General features: G+C 50.3%; 1 protein-coding gene across 14 annotated transcripts in view; it reads right to left on the bottom strand.

The window, feature by feature from the left end:
• kif1aa (kinesin family member 1Aa) overlaps positions 1 to 19,221 on the bottom strand; it is a 342,099-nt gene that overhangs the window by 17,303 nt on the left and 305,575 nt on the right. For all 14 annotated transcript variants that reach the window (XM_067994795.1, XM_067994796.1, XM_067994794.1 and 11 more), the window contains one exon: positions 7,654 to 7,725. In XM_067994795.1, the coding sequence (XP_067850896.1) occupies positions 7,654 to 7,725 (72 nt within the window). The remainder of the gene's footprint in view (positions 1 to 7,653; positions 7,726 to 19,221) is intronic.

Consider the following 19,221-nt stretch of genomic DNA (forward strand, 5'->3'; position numbering starts at 1 on the left):
CACTCACTTAACCTATCAATGACTCTTTGTAATTTTATGCTCCCATCTACACTACTTATTATGCCACCAATCTTTGTGTCATCGGCAAACTTGGATATATGGTTGGCTATTGTGTTAATATATACAGTAAAGCGATCCTTGTGGGACACCACTAGTCACTTCCTTCCAATTCGAGTGCATACCCATTATCCCTACTCTCCGTCTTCTACCACCTAACCAATCTCCTAACTCATGGGTCTCCTTGTTTATTCACACATTTAATTTTTCTTCCACTGAATGTCTACTCTTACTCCTTGTTCTTTTTCTCCTTAAATGTATTACCTCACACCTATCCATATTGAACCATTGTTCTTACATATCTCCCTGTTGCAGATCTCTACCTGTATCTCATCTCTACTCTTGGCGGCCTGTAATGCACATCCGCTTCCCATTTCTTAACTCTAACCGTACATGTTCTGTCTTAATGCAACCCCATAGGGCAGCCTCACATCTAGTGCAACGCAGAATCTTTCACCAATACAACCACCCTCTTCCCACGCCACTCCTGGAAATGTTATAACCAGGAATATATACTTCCCAGTCCTGTCCAAATTTAAGCCACATCTGTTATAACCACTACATCAGATCTTTCCTTAGTTATTAATGTTTTAAACTCTCCAGATTTGTTTTATATGCTTTCTGCTTTCACATACATCCCACACAATCCTGACTCCAATTTTTTGGATCATTGACCCTTATTCTTTGTCTTCATTTAATGTTTTAATATCCCTTGTCTCTTCTACAACAGTGTTTTTATCTCTCACTACCTCATATCTGCTTTTTTCTCCCTTTAAGAATATTTTCTCAATTTTGCTTCTATTCCAATTGCTTTATTAATCCTGCTCCCCCTCACTAGTTTCAAACCTAGACTCCCCTGCCCTCCCCCCCCCCAACCACATTAGTTTATTCCCACCCCCCATCCAACTGCTCTACTTACACTCTTCGGTATGGGCGTCTCTTGTTCGAGAACTCACTCCATGACTCAAGAATGTGAACCCTTCCCTTCAGCACCAGCCCTGCAGCCCCATGGCGATCTACATCTCTTTAACTAGTCCAGCGCGTGGCACGGGAAGACAGCTGGAGATTGCCACCCTTGAGGTGCCCAACTCTTCAATCAAATGCCTAACCCCTCAAATGTTTTCTGTAAGACCTCAAACGTTTATGTTATTAGTTCCACTGTGGACCAGAACTTTTGTTTGCTGTCTCTCCATTTGCAGAAGGCTTTCCACCCATTTTGTGATGTCCATCGCCTTGGCACCAGGAAGGTAACATACCATTCGAGACTCCAGGTCACGACTCCCGGTCACAGCTATAGAATCTCCTGGCTATAGAATCTCCCACCACTATCACTTTCCTATTCAGGTCTACCTACCTCTCACCCTTTAGGTAGTCCTTTGCTCCACGGTGCTACAGGCCCAACCTCATTTGAGCTGCTGTCACTGTCCACCTCTTACTTACAGTTCTAGTAACTCAGGGGTTCCCTGCACCTGTGAGCCTGGTCTCCCACTGCTGCACCTCCAGATGGACACTGACTTCTCTCTTTTCATATTATTCCTGTGACCTGAACTGTCCAGCCCTGCCTCTTGGGTAACCACATAGTGGGGTGCACGATCCAGAAACTCATCATCCTCTCTGATTCTGCCAAGTGTGGCCATTGGCTGCCCAAGCTCAGAGATCCTTTGCTCCAGGGATTCAATTTTCAAACATTTGGTACAAACGTGAGGCTCCTAAATACAGTGAGGATCCTCGATGCCCCAGGCATCATACTCCACACATATCATGAGGGTTCCCTGCACTGCCATCTCTGTAGTGTTAGCCTGAACTCCCACTGGCACCAAACTCTCGCAAGAATCAAACTCTGCTTACTCACTTCACACAAATAGGAAAAAATATTCCTGCCCAACGGCTCTTAGAATCATACAGCACAGAAGGAGGCCATTCAGCCCATCATGCCTGAGCTGGCTCTTTGAAAGAGCTATTCAATTAGTCCCACTTCTCCTGCTCTTTACTCATAACCCTGCAAATTTTCCCTTTTCAAGTATATATCCAATTCCCTACTTAGCTCAATTTTATACTGTTTTAACTTACACAATAACCCAACTGCTATAAGAAAAAACTGCCACTCAGAGAAATAACTCATCTCACCACTAACTAATTAATTACTTATCGCGACCTCAAACCAGCTCACAGTTAGGGCACCAAGTAAACAGCTGCCAGCACTGAATAGGTAAATTAAAATAAATTTAAAATATAAATGAAAATTCCAATACTTATGCCCCAGTCACTCCCACTGAGGCTAAATCCCTTACTGTTCTGGCCTTTCACAGTCCACTGGCTCTTGTGGCTCAGCAGACAGGAAATTAAATCAAATACCTCCTGGTCTGAAGGGCAGTTTATTTATTCCCTACGCCATTTGTTTAAATGGATTATTTGCCTTTTATTTAGTTTGTAGCCACGTTATAAAAAGAAAACACATCCAGGACTTGTGGTTATCCAACTGACCCCCTTACCACACAACCCAATCGGCATTGGTTAGTGTTACTGGTGTGTTATTTGGTTTTATCTACCTGTCCATTAAATGTCTTGCTCCCTACCTTCTGAACACTGTGCTGACAAACACCAGCATCGTATGGAGTAACAACACACACACACAAGGACAGCTGTTCCAGGAGTGTCAGAACTGTAAACAGCACCATGACGCCCCACACTCTGCACTGAGGCTTTCTGCCATTGTGCCAACTCTTGGACCGTGGTCTCAGATGTCCTCCAACCTCAAATTGGGTTCAACTGCTCCTGCACCATTTCTCACGTTGACGTGTGTTTTGTTCACATGAACAAAACACATGTCAACGCGAATCCCTGGGCACAGCTCCCTGGGGTTCAGTTCAGTCTCCTGTGCATAGTTCCCCTGGGCACAGATCCCCTGGGCACAGATACCTCCAGGCACACATTCACCAGGGCACAGATACTGCTGGGCACACATTCTCCTTGGCGCAAATACCTCCAGGCACATATTCCCCATGTCACACATTCCCCTGGGTACGAATCCCTTGGGCACAGATACTGCTGGGTACAGATAGCCCCAGGCACATATTCCCTGGGTACAGATACCCTCAGGCACACATTCCCTGGGTACAGATCCCCAATGTAGTGAACAGTGAGGAGGATAGTAATAGACTTCAAGAGGACATAGACAGGCTGGTGGAATGGGCGGACACATGGCAGATGAAATTTAACCCAGAGAAGTGTGAAGTGATACATTTTGGTAGGAAGAACGAAGAGAGACAATATAACCTAAAAGGTACAATTCTAAAGGGAGTGCATGAACAGAGAGACCTGGGGGCATACGTGCACAGGACGTTGAAGGTGGAAGGGCAGGTTGAGAAAGCGCTTAAAAAAACACACTGGATCCTGGGCTTTATAAATAGAGGCATAGAGTACAAAAGCAAGGAAGTCACGTTGAACCTTTATAAAAACTGGTTCGGCCACAACTGGAGGAGCACTGTGTCCAATTCTGGGCACCGCACTTTAGGAAGGATGTGAAGGCCTTCGAGAGGGTGCAGAAAAGATTTACTAGAATGGTTCCAGGGATGAGGGACTTCAGTTACGTGGATAGACTGGAGAAGCTGGGTTTGTTCCCTTTAGAGCAGACAAGGTTGAGAGGAGATTTGATAGACGTGTACAAAATCATGAGGGGTCTAGACAGAGTAGATAGAAAGAAACTCTTCCTATTGGCGGAAGGGTTGAGAACGAGAGGACACAGATTTTAGGTGATTGGCAAAAGAACTAAAGGCGACTTGAGGAAAAACTTTTCAATGCAGGTTAATGTCTGGAATGCATTCCCTGAAAGGGTGGTGGAGGCAGATTCAATCATGACTTTCGAAAGGGAATTGGATAAGTAATTGAAGGGAAAAAAATTGCAGGGCTACGGGGAAGGGCGGGGGAGTGAAACTAATTGGATTGCTCTTGCAGAGAGCCGGCATGGGCTCGACAGGCCGAATGGCCTCCTTCTGCGCTGTAATCATTCTATGATTCGATGATTCTAGGGCACAGATACTGCTGGGTGCAGATACCTCTAGGCACACATTCCCTTGGGCATAGGTCCCCTGGGCACACATTCCCCTGGGCACACATCCCAGGGCACATGTGGTTATGTTACTGGACGAGCAATCCAGAGGCCTGGACTAATAATCCGGAGTCATGAGTTAAATCCCGCCACGGCAGCTGGGGAATTTAAATTCAATTAACTAAATACAAAATCTGGAATTAAAACACTAGTATCAGTAATGGTGGCCGTGAAACGACCGGATTGTCGTAAAAGCTCATCTGGTTCACTAACGTCCTTTAGGGAAGGAAACCTGCCGTCCTTACCCGGTCTGGCCGATATGTGACTCCAGACCCACAGCAATGTGGTCGATTCTTAATTGCCCTCTGAAATGGCCTAGCAAGCCACTCAGTTGTACAATCTCGCTAAAAAATGTCACAATAAGAATAAAACCGGACGGACCACTAGGCATCGGACACAACAAAGGCAAACCAAACCCAATCGACCCTGCAAAATCCTCCTCACTAACATCTGGGGATTGTGCCAAAATTGGGAGAGCTGTCCCACAGACTAGTCAAGCAACAGCCTGACATAGCCATACTTACAGAATCATACATTTCAGCCAATGTCCCAGACTCTTCCATCACCATCCCTGGCTATGTCCTGTCCCACCGACAGGACAGACCGACCAGAGATGGCAGTACAGTGGTATATGGTCAGGAGGGAGTGGCCCAGGAGTCCTCAACATTGACTCTGGACCCAATGAAATCTCATGGCATCAGGTCAAACTTGGGCAAGGAAACCTCCTGCTGATTACCACCTACCACCCTCCCTCAGCTGATGAATCAGTCCTCCTCCATGTTGAGCACCACTTGGAGGAAGCATTGAGGGTAGCAAGGGCACAGAATGTACTCTGGGTGGGGGACTTCATTGTACATCACCAAGAATGGCTCAGTAGCACCACTACCAACAGAGCTGGCTGAGTCCTGAAGGGCATAGCTGCCAGACTGGGCCTGCGGCAGGTGGTGAGCGAACCAACACGAGGGAAAAACTTACTTGACCTCGTCCTCACCAATCTACCTGTCGCAAATGCATCTGTCCATGACAGTATTGGTAGGAGTGACCACCGCACAGTCCTCATGGAGACGAAGTCCCGTCTTCGCACTGAGGACACCATCCAACGTGTTTTGTGGCACTATCACCGTGCTAAATGGGATAGATTCAGAACAGATCTGGCAGCTGAAAACTGGGCATCCAGGAGGCGCTGTGAGCCATCAGCGGCAGCAGAATTGTATTCCAGCACAATCTGTAACCTCATGGCCCGGCATATTCCTCACTCTACCATTACCAACAAGCCAGGGGATCAACCCTGGTTCAATGAGGAGTGCAGAAGAGCATGCCAGGAGCAGCACCAGGCATACTTAAAAATGAGGTGCCAACCTGGTGAAGCTACAACTCAGGACTACATGCATGCTAAACAGCGGAAGCAACATGCTATAGACAGAGCGAAGCGATTCCACAACCAATGGATCAGATCAAAGCTCTGCAGTCCTGCCACATCCAGTCGTGAATGGTGGTGGACAATTAAACAACGAATGGGAGGAGGAGTCTCTGCAAACATCCCCATCCTCAATGATGGCGGAATCCAGCACGTGAGTGCAAAATACAAGGCTGAAGCATTTGCAACCATCTTCAGCCGAGTGGATGATCCATCTTGGCCTCCGTTCGATATCCCCACCATCACAGAAGCCAGTCTTCAGCCAATTCGATTCACTCCATGTGATATCAAGAAATGGCTGAGTTCACTGGATAGAGCAAAGGCTATGGACCCCGACAACATCCCGGCTGTAGTGCTGAAGACTTGTGCTCCAGAACGAGCTGCGCCTCTAGCCAAACTGTTCCAGTACACCGACAACACTGGCATCTACCCAACAATGTGGAAAATTGCCCAGGTATGTCCTGTCCACAAAAAGCAGGACAAATCCAATCTGGCCAATTACCGCCCCATCAGTCTACTCTCAATCATCAGCAAAGTGATGGAAGGTGTCGTCGACAGTGCTGTCAAGCGGCACTTACTCACCAATAACCTGCTCGCCGATGCTCAGTTTGGGTTTTGCCAGGAACACTCGGCTCCAGACCTCATTAGAGCCTTGGTCCAAACATGGACAAAAGAGCTGAATTCCAGAGATGAGGTGAGAGTGACCGCCCTTGACATCAAGGCAACATTTGACCGAGTGTGGCACCAAGGAGCCCCAGTAAAATTGAAGTCAATGGGAATCAGGGGGGAAAACTCTCCCGTGGCTGGAGTCATACCTAGCACAAAGGAAGATGGTAGTGGTTGTTGGAGGCCAATCATCTCAGCCCCAGGACATTACTGCAGGAGTTCCTCAGGGCAGTGTCGTAGGCCCAACCATCTTCAGCTGCTCCATCAATGACCTTCCCTCCATCATAAGGTCAGAAATGGGGATGTTCGCTGATGATTGCACAGTGTTCAGTTCCATTCGCAACCCCTCAGATAATGAAGCAGTCTGGGTCTGCATGCAGCAAGACCTGGACAACATCCAGGCTTGGGCTGATAAGTGACAAGTAACATTCGCGCCAGACAGGTGCCAGGCGGTGACCATCTCCAACAAGAGAGAGTCCAACCACCTCCCCTTGACATTCAATGGCATTACCATCGCCAAATCCCCCACCATCAACATCCTGGGGGTCACCATTGACCAGAAACTTAACTGGACCAGCCATTTAAATACTGTGGCGACAAGAGCAGGTCAGAGGCTGGGTATTCTGCGGCGAGTGACTCACCTCCTGACTCCCCAAAGCCTTTCCACCATCTACAAGGCACAAGTCAGGAGTGTGATGGAATACTCTCCACTTGCTTGGATGAGTGCAGCTCCAACACTCAAGAAGCTCGACACCATCCAGGACAAAGCAGCCCACTTGATTGGCACCCCATCCACCATCCTAAACATTCACTTTCTTCACCACCGGTGCACCGTGGCTGCAGTGTGTACCATCCACAGGTTGCACTGCAGCAACTCGCCAAGGCTTCTTCGACAGCACCTCCCAAACCCGCGACCTCTACCACCTAGAAGGACAAGAGCAGCAGGCACATGGGAACAATACCACTTGCACATTCCCATCCAAGTCACACACCATCCCGACTTGGAAATATATCACCGTTCCTTCATCGTCGCTGGGTCAAAATCCTGGAACTCCCTTCCTAACAGCACTGTGGGAGAACCTTCACCACACGGACTGCAGCGGTTCAAGAAGGCGGCTCACCACCACCTTCTCAAGGGCAATTAGGGATGGGCAATAAATGCTGGCCTTGCCAGCGACGCCCACATTCCATGAACGAATTAAAAAAAAATAATCCCCTGGGAACAGATCCCCGAGGCAATATACCCGGGGTACACATTCCCCTGGGCATAGATTCCCTGGCATGGTTCCCAAGGCATACTGGTATGGGCGATTACTTTTCAATAACACACTGATCTCCGTATCGTGCACATCCCACGTGGAAATCACATGATCTGCTCTGTCATGCCAGAGCTTTCCCAGCATACCTTGCTCTCACTGGCGCTGATACAGACGTGGCTGTACTCTCTGTTGAATGTGTGGGATAGGAGTCGGAGGCACTGGAAGAGAGAACAACACCCATGAGTTTGTAGTTACGTTTTTTTTCAATATCCCTTTTTACCCACTGCCTGCCCAGGTTCCTCCAGGTGGCACTTTGCATCCTAACGGTCAGCATCCTCTATTCCTGATGTCAATGCCACCCAACAATCAGCCAATTACAGTTCTGTACTGTACCCATTCCCCATCAACACCCTGTACTGTACCCATTCCCCATCAACACCCTGTACTGTACCCATTCCCCATCAACACCCTGAACTGCACCCATTCCCCATCAACACCCTGTACTGTACCCATTCCCCATCAACACCCTGTACTGTACCCATTCCCCATCAACACCCTATACTGTACCCATTCCCCATCAACACCCTGTACTGTACCCATTCCCCATCAACACCCGATACTTTACCCATTCCCCATCAACACCCTGTAGTGTACCCATTCCCCATCAACACCCTATACTGTACCCATTCCCGATCAACACCCTATACTGTACCCATTCCCCATCAACACCCTACACTGTACCCATTCCCCATCAACACCCTACACTGTACCCATTCCCCATCAACACACTGTACTGTACCCATTCCCCATCAACACCCTGTGCTGTACCCATTGTCAACCAACACCCTACACAGTACCCATTCCCCATCAACACACTGTACTGTACCCATTCCCCATCAACACCCTACACTGTACCCATTCCCCATCAACACCCTACACAGTACCAATTCCCCATCAACACACTGTACTGTACCCATTCCCCATCAACACCCTGTACTGTACCCATTGTCAATCAACACCCTGTACTGTACCCATTCCCCATCAACACCCTGTACTGTACCCATTCCCCATCAACACCCTGTACTGTACCCATTCCACATCAACACCCTGTACTGTACCCATTGTCCATCAGCACCCTGTACTGTACCCATTCCCCATCAACACCCTGAACTGTACCCATTCCCCATCAACACCCTGTACTGTACCCATTCCCCATCAAAACCCTGCACTGTACCCATTCCCCATCAACACCCTGTACTGTACGCATTCCCCATCAGCACCCTGTACTGTACCCATTCCCCATCAGCACCCTGTACTGTACCCATTGCCCATCAACACCCTGTACTGTACGCATTCACCATCAACACCCTGTACTGTACCCATTCCCCATCACCACCCTGTACTGTACGCATTCCCCATCAGCACCCTGTACTGTACTCATTCCCCATCAGCACCCTGTACTGTACCCATTGCCCATCAACACCCTGTACTGTACGCATTCACCATCAGCACCCTGTACTGTACCCATTGCCCATCAACACCCCGTACTGTACCCATTGCCCATCAGCACCCTGTACTGTACTCATTCCCCATCAACACCCTGTACTGCACCCGTTCCCCATCAGCACCGTGTACTGTACCCATTCCCCATCAACATCCTGTACTGTACCCATTGTCCATCAGCACCCTGTACTGTACCCATTCCCCATCAGCACCCTGTACTGTACCCATTGCCCATCAACACCCTGTACTGTACCCATTCCCCATCAACACCCTGTACTGTACCCATTCCCCATCAACACCCTGGACTGGACCCATACCCCATCAACACCCTGTACTGTAACCATACACCATCAACACCCTGTACTGTACCCATTCCCCACCAACACCCTGTACTGTACCCATTCCCCATCAACACCCTGTACGGTACGCATTCCCCATCAACACCCTGTACTGTACCCATTCCCCATCAACACCCTGTACTGTATGCATTCCCCATCAACACCCTGCACTGTACGCATTCCCCATCAACACCCTGTACTGTACCCATTCCCCATCAACACCCTGTACTGTACCCATTCCCCATCAACACCCTGTACTGTACCCATTCCCCTTCAACACCCTGTACTGTACCCATTCCCCATCAACACCCTGTACTGTATCCATTCCCCATCAACACCCTGTACTGTACCCATTCCCCAACACCCTGTACTGTACCCATTCCTCATCAACACCCTGTACTGTACCCATTCCCCATCAACACGCTGTACTGCACCCATTCCTCATCAACACCCTGTACTGTACCCATTTCCCATCAACACCCTGTACTGTACCCATTCCCCATCAACACCCTGTACTGTACCCATTCCCCATCAACACACTGTACTGTACCCATTGTCCATCAGCACCCTGTACTGTACCCATTCCCCATCAACACCCTGTACTGTACGCATTCCCCATCAACACCCTGTACTGTACCCATTCCCCATCAACACCCTGTACTGTACCCATTCCCCATCAACACCCTGTACTGTACCCATTCCCCATCAACACCCTGTACTGTATCCATTCCCCATTAACACCCTGTACTGTACCCATTCCCCAACACCCTGTACTGTACCCATTCCTCATCAACACCCTGTACTGTACCCATTCCCCATCAACACGCTGTACTGTACCCATTCCTCATCAACACACTGTACTGTACCCATTGTCCATCAGCACCCTGAACTGTACCCATTCCCCATCAACACACTGTACTGTACCCATTCCCCATCAACACCCTGTACTGTACCCATTCCCCATCAGAACCCTGTACTGTACCCATTCCCCATCAACACCCTGTACTGTACGCATTCCCCATCAACACCCTGTACTGTACCCATTCCCCATCAACACCCTGTACTGTACGCATTCCCCATCAACACCCTGTACTGTACCCATTCCCCATCAACACCCTGTACTGTACACATTCCCCATCAACACCCTGTACTGTACCCATTCCCCATCAACACCCTGTACTGTACCCATTCCCCATCAACACCCTGTACTGTACCCATTCCCCATCAACACCCTGTACTGTACCCATTCCCCATCAACACCCTGTACTGTACGCATTCCCCATCAGCACCCTGTACTGTACCCATTCCCCATCAACACCCTGTACTGTACGCATTCCCCATCAGAACCCTGTACTGTACCCATTCCCCATCAACACCCTGTACTGTACCCATTGCCCATCAGCACCCTGTACTGTACCCATTGCCCATCAACACCCTGTACTGTACCCATTGCCCATCAGCACCCTGTACTGTACCCATTCCCCATCAGCACCCTGTACTGTACCCATTGCCCATCAGCACCCTGTACTGTACCCATTGCCCATCAACACCCTGTACTGCACCCGTTCCCCATCAACACTCTGTACTGCACCAGTTCCCCATCAGCACCGTGTACTGTACCCGTTCCCCATCAACACCCTGTACTGGACCCGTTCCCCATCAACACCCTGTACTGTACCCATTCCCCAACAATACCCTGTACTGTACCCATTCCCCATCAACACCCTGTACTCTACCCATTCCCCATCAACACCCTGTACTCTACCCATTCCCCATCAACACACTGTACTGTACCCATTCCCCATCAACACACTGTACTGTACCCATTCCCCATCAACACCCTGTACTGTACCCATTCCCCATCAACACCCTGTACTGTACGCATTCCCCATCAACACCCTGTACTGTACCCATTCCCCATCAACACCCTGTACTGTACGCATTCCCCATCAACACCCTGTACTGTACCCATTCCCCATCAACACCCTGTACTGTACACATTCCCCATCAACACCCTGTACTGTACCCATTCCCCATCAACACCCTGTACTGTACCCATTCCCCATCAACACCCTGTACTGTACCCATTCCCCATCAACACCCTGTACTGCACCCATTCCCCATCAACACCCTGTACTGTACCCATTCCCATCAACACACTGTACTGTACCCATTCCCCAACAATACCATGTACTGTACCCATTCCCCATCAACACCCTGTACTCTACCCATTCCCCATCAACACCCTGTACTCTACCCATTCCCCATCAACACACTGTACTGTACCCATTCCCCATCAACACACTGTACTGTACCCATTCCCCATCAACACCCTCTACTGTACCCATTCCCCATCAACACCCTGTACTGTACCCATTCCCCATCAACACCCTGTACTGCACCCATTCCCCATCAACACCCTGTACTGTACCCATTCCCCATCAACACCCTGCACGGTACCCATTCCGCATCAACACCCTGTACGGTACCCATTCCCCATCAACACCCTGTACAGTACCCATTCCCCATCAACACCCTGTACTGTACCCATTCCCCATCAACACCCTGTACTGTACCCATTCCCCATCAACACCCTGTACTGTACCCATTCCCCATCAACACCCTGTACTGTACCCATTCCCCATCAACACCCTGTACTGTACCCATTCCCCATCAACACCCTGTACTGTACCCATTCCCCATCAACACCCTGTACTGTACCCATTCCCCATCAACACCCTGTACCTTAACCATTCTCCATCAACAGCTCTGGACATTTCCCATTCCCCATCAACACCCTGTACAGTACCCATTCCCCATCAACACCCTGTACTGTACCCATTCCCCAACAACCTGTACTGTACCCATTCCCCATCAGCACCCTGTACTGTACCCATTCCCCATCAACATCCTGTACTGTACCCATTCCCCATCAACACCCTGTACTGTACCCATTCCCCATCAACACCCTGTACTGTACCCATTCCCCATCAATACCCTGTACTGCACCCATTCCCCAAAAGCCTGTACTGTACCCATTCCCCATCAACACCCTGTACTGTACCCATTCCCCATCAATACCCTGTACTGCACCCATTCCCCATCAGCACCATGTACTGTACCCATTCCCCATCAACAGCCTGTACTGTACCCATTCCCCATCAATACCCTGTACTGTACCCATTCCCCATCAACACCCTGTACTGTTCCCATTCCCCATCAACACCCTGTACTGTACCCATTGTCCATCAGCACCCTGTACTGTACCCATTCCCCATCAACAACCTGTACTTTACCCATTCCCCATCAATACCCTGTACTGCACCCATTCCCCAACACCCTGTACTGTACCCATTCCCCATCAACACCCTGTACTGTACCCATTCCCCATCAACACCCTGTACTATACCCATTGTCCATCAGCACCCTGTACTGTACCCATTCCCCATCAACACCCTGTACTGTACGCATTCCCCATCAACACCCTGTACTGTACGCATTCCCCATCAACACCCTGTACTGTACCCATTCCCCATCAGCACCCTGTACTGTACCCATTCCCCATCAACACCCTGTACTGTACCCATTCCCCATCAACACCCTGTACTGTACGCATTCCCCAAAAACACCCTGTACTGTACCCATTCCCCATCAACACCCTGTACTGTACCCATTCCCCATCAACACCCTGCACTGTACCCATTCCCCATCAACACCCTGTACTGTACGCATTCCCCATCAGCACCCTGTACTGTACCCATTCCCCATCAACACTCTGTACTGTACGCATTCCCCATCAGCACCCTGTACAGTACCCATTCCCCATCAACACCCTGTACTGTACCCATTGCCCATCAGCACCCTGTACTGTACCCATTGCCCATCAGAACCCTGTACTGTACGCATTCCCCATCAGCACCCTGTACTGTACCCATTGCCCATCAGCACCCTGTGCTGTACCCATTCCCCATCAGCACCCTGTACTGTACTAATTGCCCATCAGCACCCTGTACTGTACCCATTGCCCATCAACACCCTGTACTGTACTCATTCCCCATCAACACCCTGTACTGCACCCGTTCCCCATCAACACCCTGTACTGCACCCGTTCCCCATCAGCACCGTGTACTGTACTCATTCCCCATCAACACCCTGTACTGCACCCATTCCCCATCAACACCCTGGACTGCACCCGTTCCCCATCAGCACCGTGTACTGTACCCATTCCCCATCAACACCCTGTACTGTACCCATTCCCCATCAACACCCTGTACTGTACCCATGCCCCATCAACACGCTGTACTGTACCCGTTCCCCATCAACAGCCTGTACTGTACCCATTCCCCATCAACACCCTGTACTGTACCCATTCCCCAACAATACCCTGTACTGTACCCATTCCCCATCAACACCCTGTACTGTACCCATTCCCCATCAACACACTGTACTGTACCCATTCCCCATCAACACACTGTACTGTACCCATTGTCCATCAACACCCTGTACTGTACCCATTCCCCATCAACACCCTCCACTGTACCCATTCCCCATCAACACCCTGTACTGTACCCATTCCCCATCAACACCCTGTACAGTACCCATTCCCCATCAACACCCTGTACAGTACCCATTCCCCATCAACACCCTGTACTGTACCCATTCCCCATCAACACCCTGTACAGTACCCATTCCCCATCAACACCCTGTACTGTACCCATTCCCCATCAACACCCTGTACTGTACCCATTCCCCATCAACACCCTGTACTGTACCCATTCCCCATCAACACCCTGTACTGTACCCATTCCCCATCAACACCCTGTACTGTACCCATTCCCCATCAACACCCTGTACTGTACCCATTCCCCATCAACACCCTGTACTGTACCCATTCCCCATCAACACCCTGTACAGTACCAATTCCCCATCAATACCCTGTACTGTACCCATTCCCCATCAGCACCCGGTACTGTACCCATTCCCCAACACCCTGCACTGCACCCATTCCTCATCAATACCCTGTACTGTACCCATTCCCCATCAACACCCTGTACTGTACCCATTCCACATCAGCACCCTGTAATGTACCTATTCCCCATCAGCACCCTGTACTGTACCCATTCCCCAACACCCTGCACTGTACCCATTCCCCATCAACACCCTGTACTGTACCCATTCCACATCAGCACCCTGCAATGTCCCCATTCCCCATCAGCACCCTGTACTGTACCCATTCCCCAACACCCTGTACTGTACCCGTTCCCCATCAACACACTGTACTGCACCCATTCCCCAACACCCTGGACTGTACCCATTCCCCATCAACACCCTGTACTGTACCCATTCCCCATCAACACCCTGTACTATACCCATTGTCCATCAGCACCCTGTACTGTACCCATTCCCCATCAACACCCTGTACTGTACGCATTCCCCATCAACACCCTGTACTGTACCCATTCCCCATCAACACCCTGTACTGTACCCATTCCCCATCAGCACCCTGTACTGTACCCATTCCCCATCAACACCCTGTACTGTACGCATTCCCCATCAACACCCTGTACTGTACCCATTCCCCATCAACACCCTGTACTGTACGCATTCCCCAAAAACACCCTGTACTGTACCCATTCCCCATCAACACCCTGTACTGTACCCATTCCCCATCAACACCCTGTACTGTACCCATTCCCCATCAACACCCTGTACTGTACGCATTCCCCATCAGCACCCTGTACTGTACCCATTCCCCATCAACACTCTGTACTGTACGCATTCCCCATCAGCACCCTGTACAGTACCCAGTCCCCATCAACACCCTGTACTGTACCCATTGCCCATCAGCACCCTGTACTGTACCCATTGCCCATCAGCACCCTGTACTGTACGCATTCCCCATCAGCACACTGTACTGTACCCATTGCCCATCAGCACCCTGTGCTGTACCCATTCCCCATCAGCACCCTGTACTGTACTAATTGTCCATCAGCACCCTGTACTGTACCCATTGCCCATCAACACCCTGTACTGTACTCATTCCCCATCAACACCCTGTACTGCACCCGTTCCCCATCAACACCCTGTACTGCACCCGTTCCCCATCAGCACCGTGTACTGTACTCATTCCCCATCAACACCCTGTACTGCACCCATTCCCCATCAACACCCTGTACTGCACCCGTTCCCCATCAACACCGTGCACTGTACCCATTCCCCATCAACACGCTGTACTGTACCCATTCCCCATCAACACCCTGTACTGTACCCATTCCCCATCAACACGCTGTACTGTACCCGTTCCCCATCAACACCCTATACTGTACCCATTCCCCATCAACACCCTGTACTGTACCCATTCCCCAACAATACCCTGTACTGTACCCATTCCCCATCAACACCCTGTACTGTACCCATTCCCCATCAACACACTGTACTGTACCCATTCCCCATCAACACACTGTACTGTAACCATTGTCCATCAACACCCTGTACTGTACCCATTCCCCATCAACACCCTCTACTGTACCCATTCCCCATCAACACCCTGTACTGTACCCATTCCCCATCAACACCCTGTACTGTACCCATTCCCCATCAACACCCTGTACAGTACCCATTCCCCATCAACACCCTGTACTGTACCCATTCCCCATCAACACCCTGTACAGTACCCATTCCCCATCAACACCCTGTACTGTACCCATTCCCCATCAACACCCTGTACTGTACCCATTCCCCATCAACACCCTGTACTGTACCCATTCCCCATCAACACCCTGTACTGTACCCATTCCCCATCAACACCCTGTACTGTACCCATTCCCCATCAACACCCTGTACTGTACCCATTCCCCATCAACACCCTGTACTGTACCCATTCCCCATCAACACCCTGTACTGTCGCCATTCCCCATCAGCACCCTGTACTGTACCCGTTCCCCAACAACCTGTACAGTACCCGTTCCTCATCAACACACTGTACTGTACCCATTCCCCAACACCCCGTACTGCACCCATTCCCCATCAACACCCTGTACTGTACCCATTCCCCATCAAAACCCTGTAATGTACCCATTCCCCAACACCCTGCACTGGACCCATTCCCCATCAACACCCTGTACTGTACCCATTCCCCAACACCCTGTACTGTACCCATTCCCCATCAACACCCTGTACTCTACCCATTCCCCATCAACACCCTGTGCTGTACCCATTCCCCATCAATACCCTGTACTGTACCCATTTCCCATCAGCACCCTGTACTGTACCCATTCCCCAACACCCTGTACTGTACCCATTCCCCATCAACAACCTGTACTGTACCAATTCCCCATCAATACCCTGTACTGTACCCATTCCCCATCAGCACCCGGTACTGTACCCATTCCCCAACACCCTGCACTGTACCCATTCCTCATCAATACCCTGTACTGTACCCATTCCCCATCAACACCCTGTACTGTACCCATTCCCCATCAACACCCTGTACTGTACCCATTCCACATCAGCACCCTGCAATGTACCCATTCCCCATCAGCACCCTGTACTGTACCCATTCCCCAACACCCTGTACTGTACCCGTTCCCCATCAACACACTGTACTGTACCCATTCCCAAACACCCTGTACCGTACCCAATCCCCATCAACACCCTGTACTGTACCCATTCCCCATCAACACCCTGCACTGTACCCGTTCCCCATCAACACCCTGTACTGTACCCGTTCCCCATCAACACCCTGTACTGTACCCATTCTCCATCAACACCCCGTACTGTACCCATTCCCCATCAACACCCTGTACTGTCCCCATTCCCCATCAACACCCTGTACTGTACCCATTCCCCATCAACACCCTGTACTGTACGCATTCCCCATCAGCACCCTGTACTGTACCCATTCCCCATCAACACCCTGTACTGTACACATTCCCCATCAGCACCCTGTACTGTACCCATTGCCCATCAACACCCTGTACTGTACCCATTGCCCATCAGCACCCTGTACTGTACCCATTGCCCATTAGCACCCTGTACTGTACCCATTGCCCATCAACACCCTGTACTGTACCCATTCCCCATCAACACCCTGTACTGTACCCATTGCCCATCAGCACACTGTACTGTACCCATTGCCCATCAGCACCCTGTACTGTACCCATTGCCCATCAGCACCCTGTACTGTACCCATTGCCCATTGTCCATCAACACCCTGTACTGTACACATTCCCCATCAACACCCTGTACTGTACCCATTCCCCATCAACATCCTGTACTGTACCCATTCCCCATCAACACCCTGTACTATAACCATTCCCCATCAACACCCCGTACTGCACCCATTCCCCATCAACACCCTGTGCTGTACCCATTCCCCATCAAAACCCTGTACTGTACCCATTCCCCAACACCCTGTACTGGAACCATTCCCCATCAACACCCTGTACTGTACCCATTCCCCAACACCCTGTACTGTACCCATTCCCCATCAACACCCTGTACTCTACCCATTCCCCATCAACACCCTGTGCTGTACCCATTCCCCATCAATACCCTGTACTGTACCCATTTCCCATCAGCACCCTGTACTGTAACCATTCCCCAACACCCTGTACTGTACCCATTCCCCATCAACAACCTGTACTGTACCAATTCCCCATCAATACCCTGTACTGTACCCATTCCCCATCAGCACCCGGTACTGTACCCATTCCCCAACACCCTGCACTGTTCCCATTCCTCATCAATACCCTGTACTGTACCCATTCCCCATCAACACCCTGTACTGTACCCATTCCACATCAGCACCCTGTAATGTACCTATTCCCCATCAGCACCCTGTACTGTACCCATTCCCCAACACCCTGTACTGTACCCATTCCCCATCAACACCCTGTACTGTACCCATTCCACATCAGCACCCTGCAATGTACCCATTCCCCATCAGCACCCTGTACTGTACCCATTCCCCAACACCCTGTACTGTACCCATTCCCCATCAACACCCTGTACTGTACCCATTCCCCATCAACACCCTGTACTATACCCATTGTCCGTCAGCACCCTGTACTGTACCCATTCCCCATCAACACCCTGTACTGCACCCATTCCCCATCAACACCCTGTACTGTACCCATTCCCCATCAGCACCCTGTACTGTACCCATTCCCCATCAACACCCTGTACTGTACGCATTCCCCATCAACACCCTGTACTGTACCCATTCCCCATCAACACCCTGTACTGTACTCATTCCCCAAAAACACCCTGTACTGTACCCATTCCCCATCAACACCCTGTACTGTACCCATTCCCCATCAACACCCTGTACTGTACCCATTCCCCATCAACACCCTGTACTGTACGCATTCCCCAACAACACCCTGTACTGTACCCATTGCCCATCAGCACCCTGTACTGTACCCATTGCCCATCAGCACCCTGTGCTGTACCCATTCCCCATCAGCACCCTGTACTGTACTAATTTCCCATCAGCACCCTGTACTGTACCCATTGCCCATCAACACACTGTACTGTACTCATTCCCCATCAACACCCTGTACTGCACCCGTTCCCCATCAACACCCTGTACTGCACCCGTTCCCCATCAGCACCGTGTACTGTACTCATTCCCCATCAACACCCTGTACTGCACCCATTCCCCATCAACACCCTGTACTGCACCCGTTCCCCATCAGCACCGTGTACTGTACCCATTCCCCATCAACACCCTGTACTGTACCCATTCCCCATCAACACCCTGTACTGTACCAATTCCCCATCAACACGCTGTACTGTACCCGTTCCCCATCAACACCCTGTACTGTACCCATTCCCCATCAACACCCTGTACTGTACCCATTCCCCAACAAT

The sequence above is a fragment of the Heptranchias perlo genome, chromosome 13 (assembly GCF_035084215.1).
Source record: "Heptranchias perlo isolate sHepPer1 chromosome 13, sHepPer1.hap1, whole genome shotgun sequence".
Classification (NCBI taxonomy): domain Eukaryota; kingdom Metazoa; phylum Chordata; class Chondrichthyes; order Hexanchiformes; family Hexanchidae; genus Heptranchias; species Heptranchias perlo.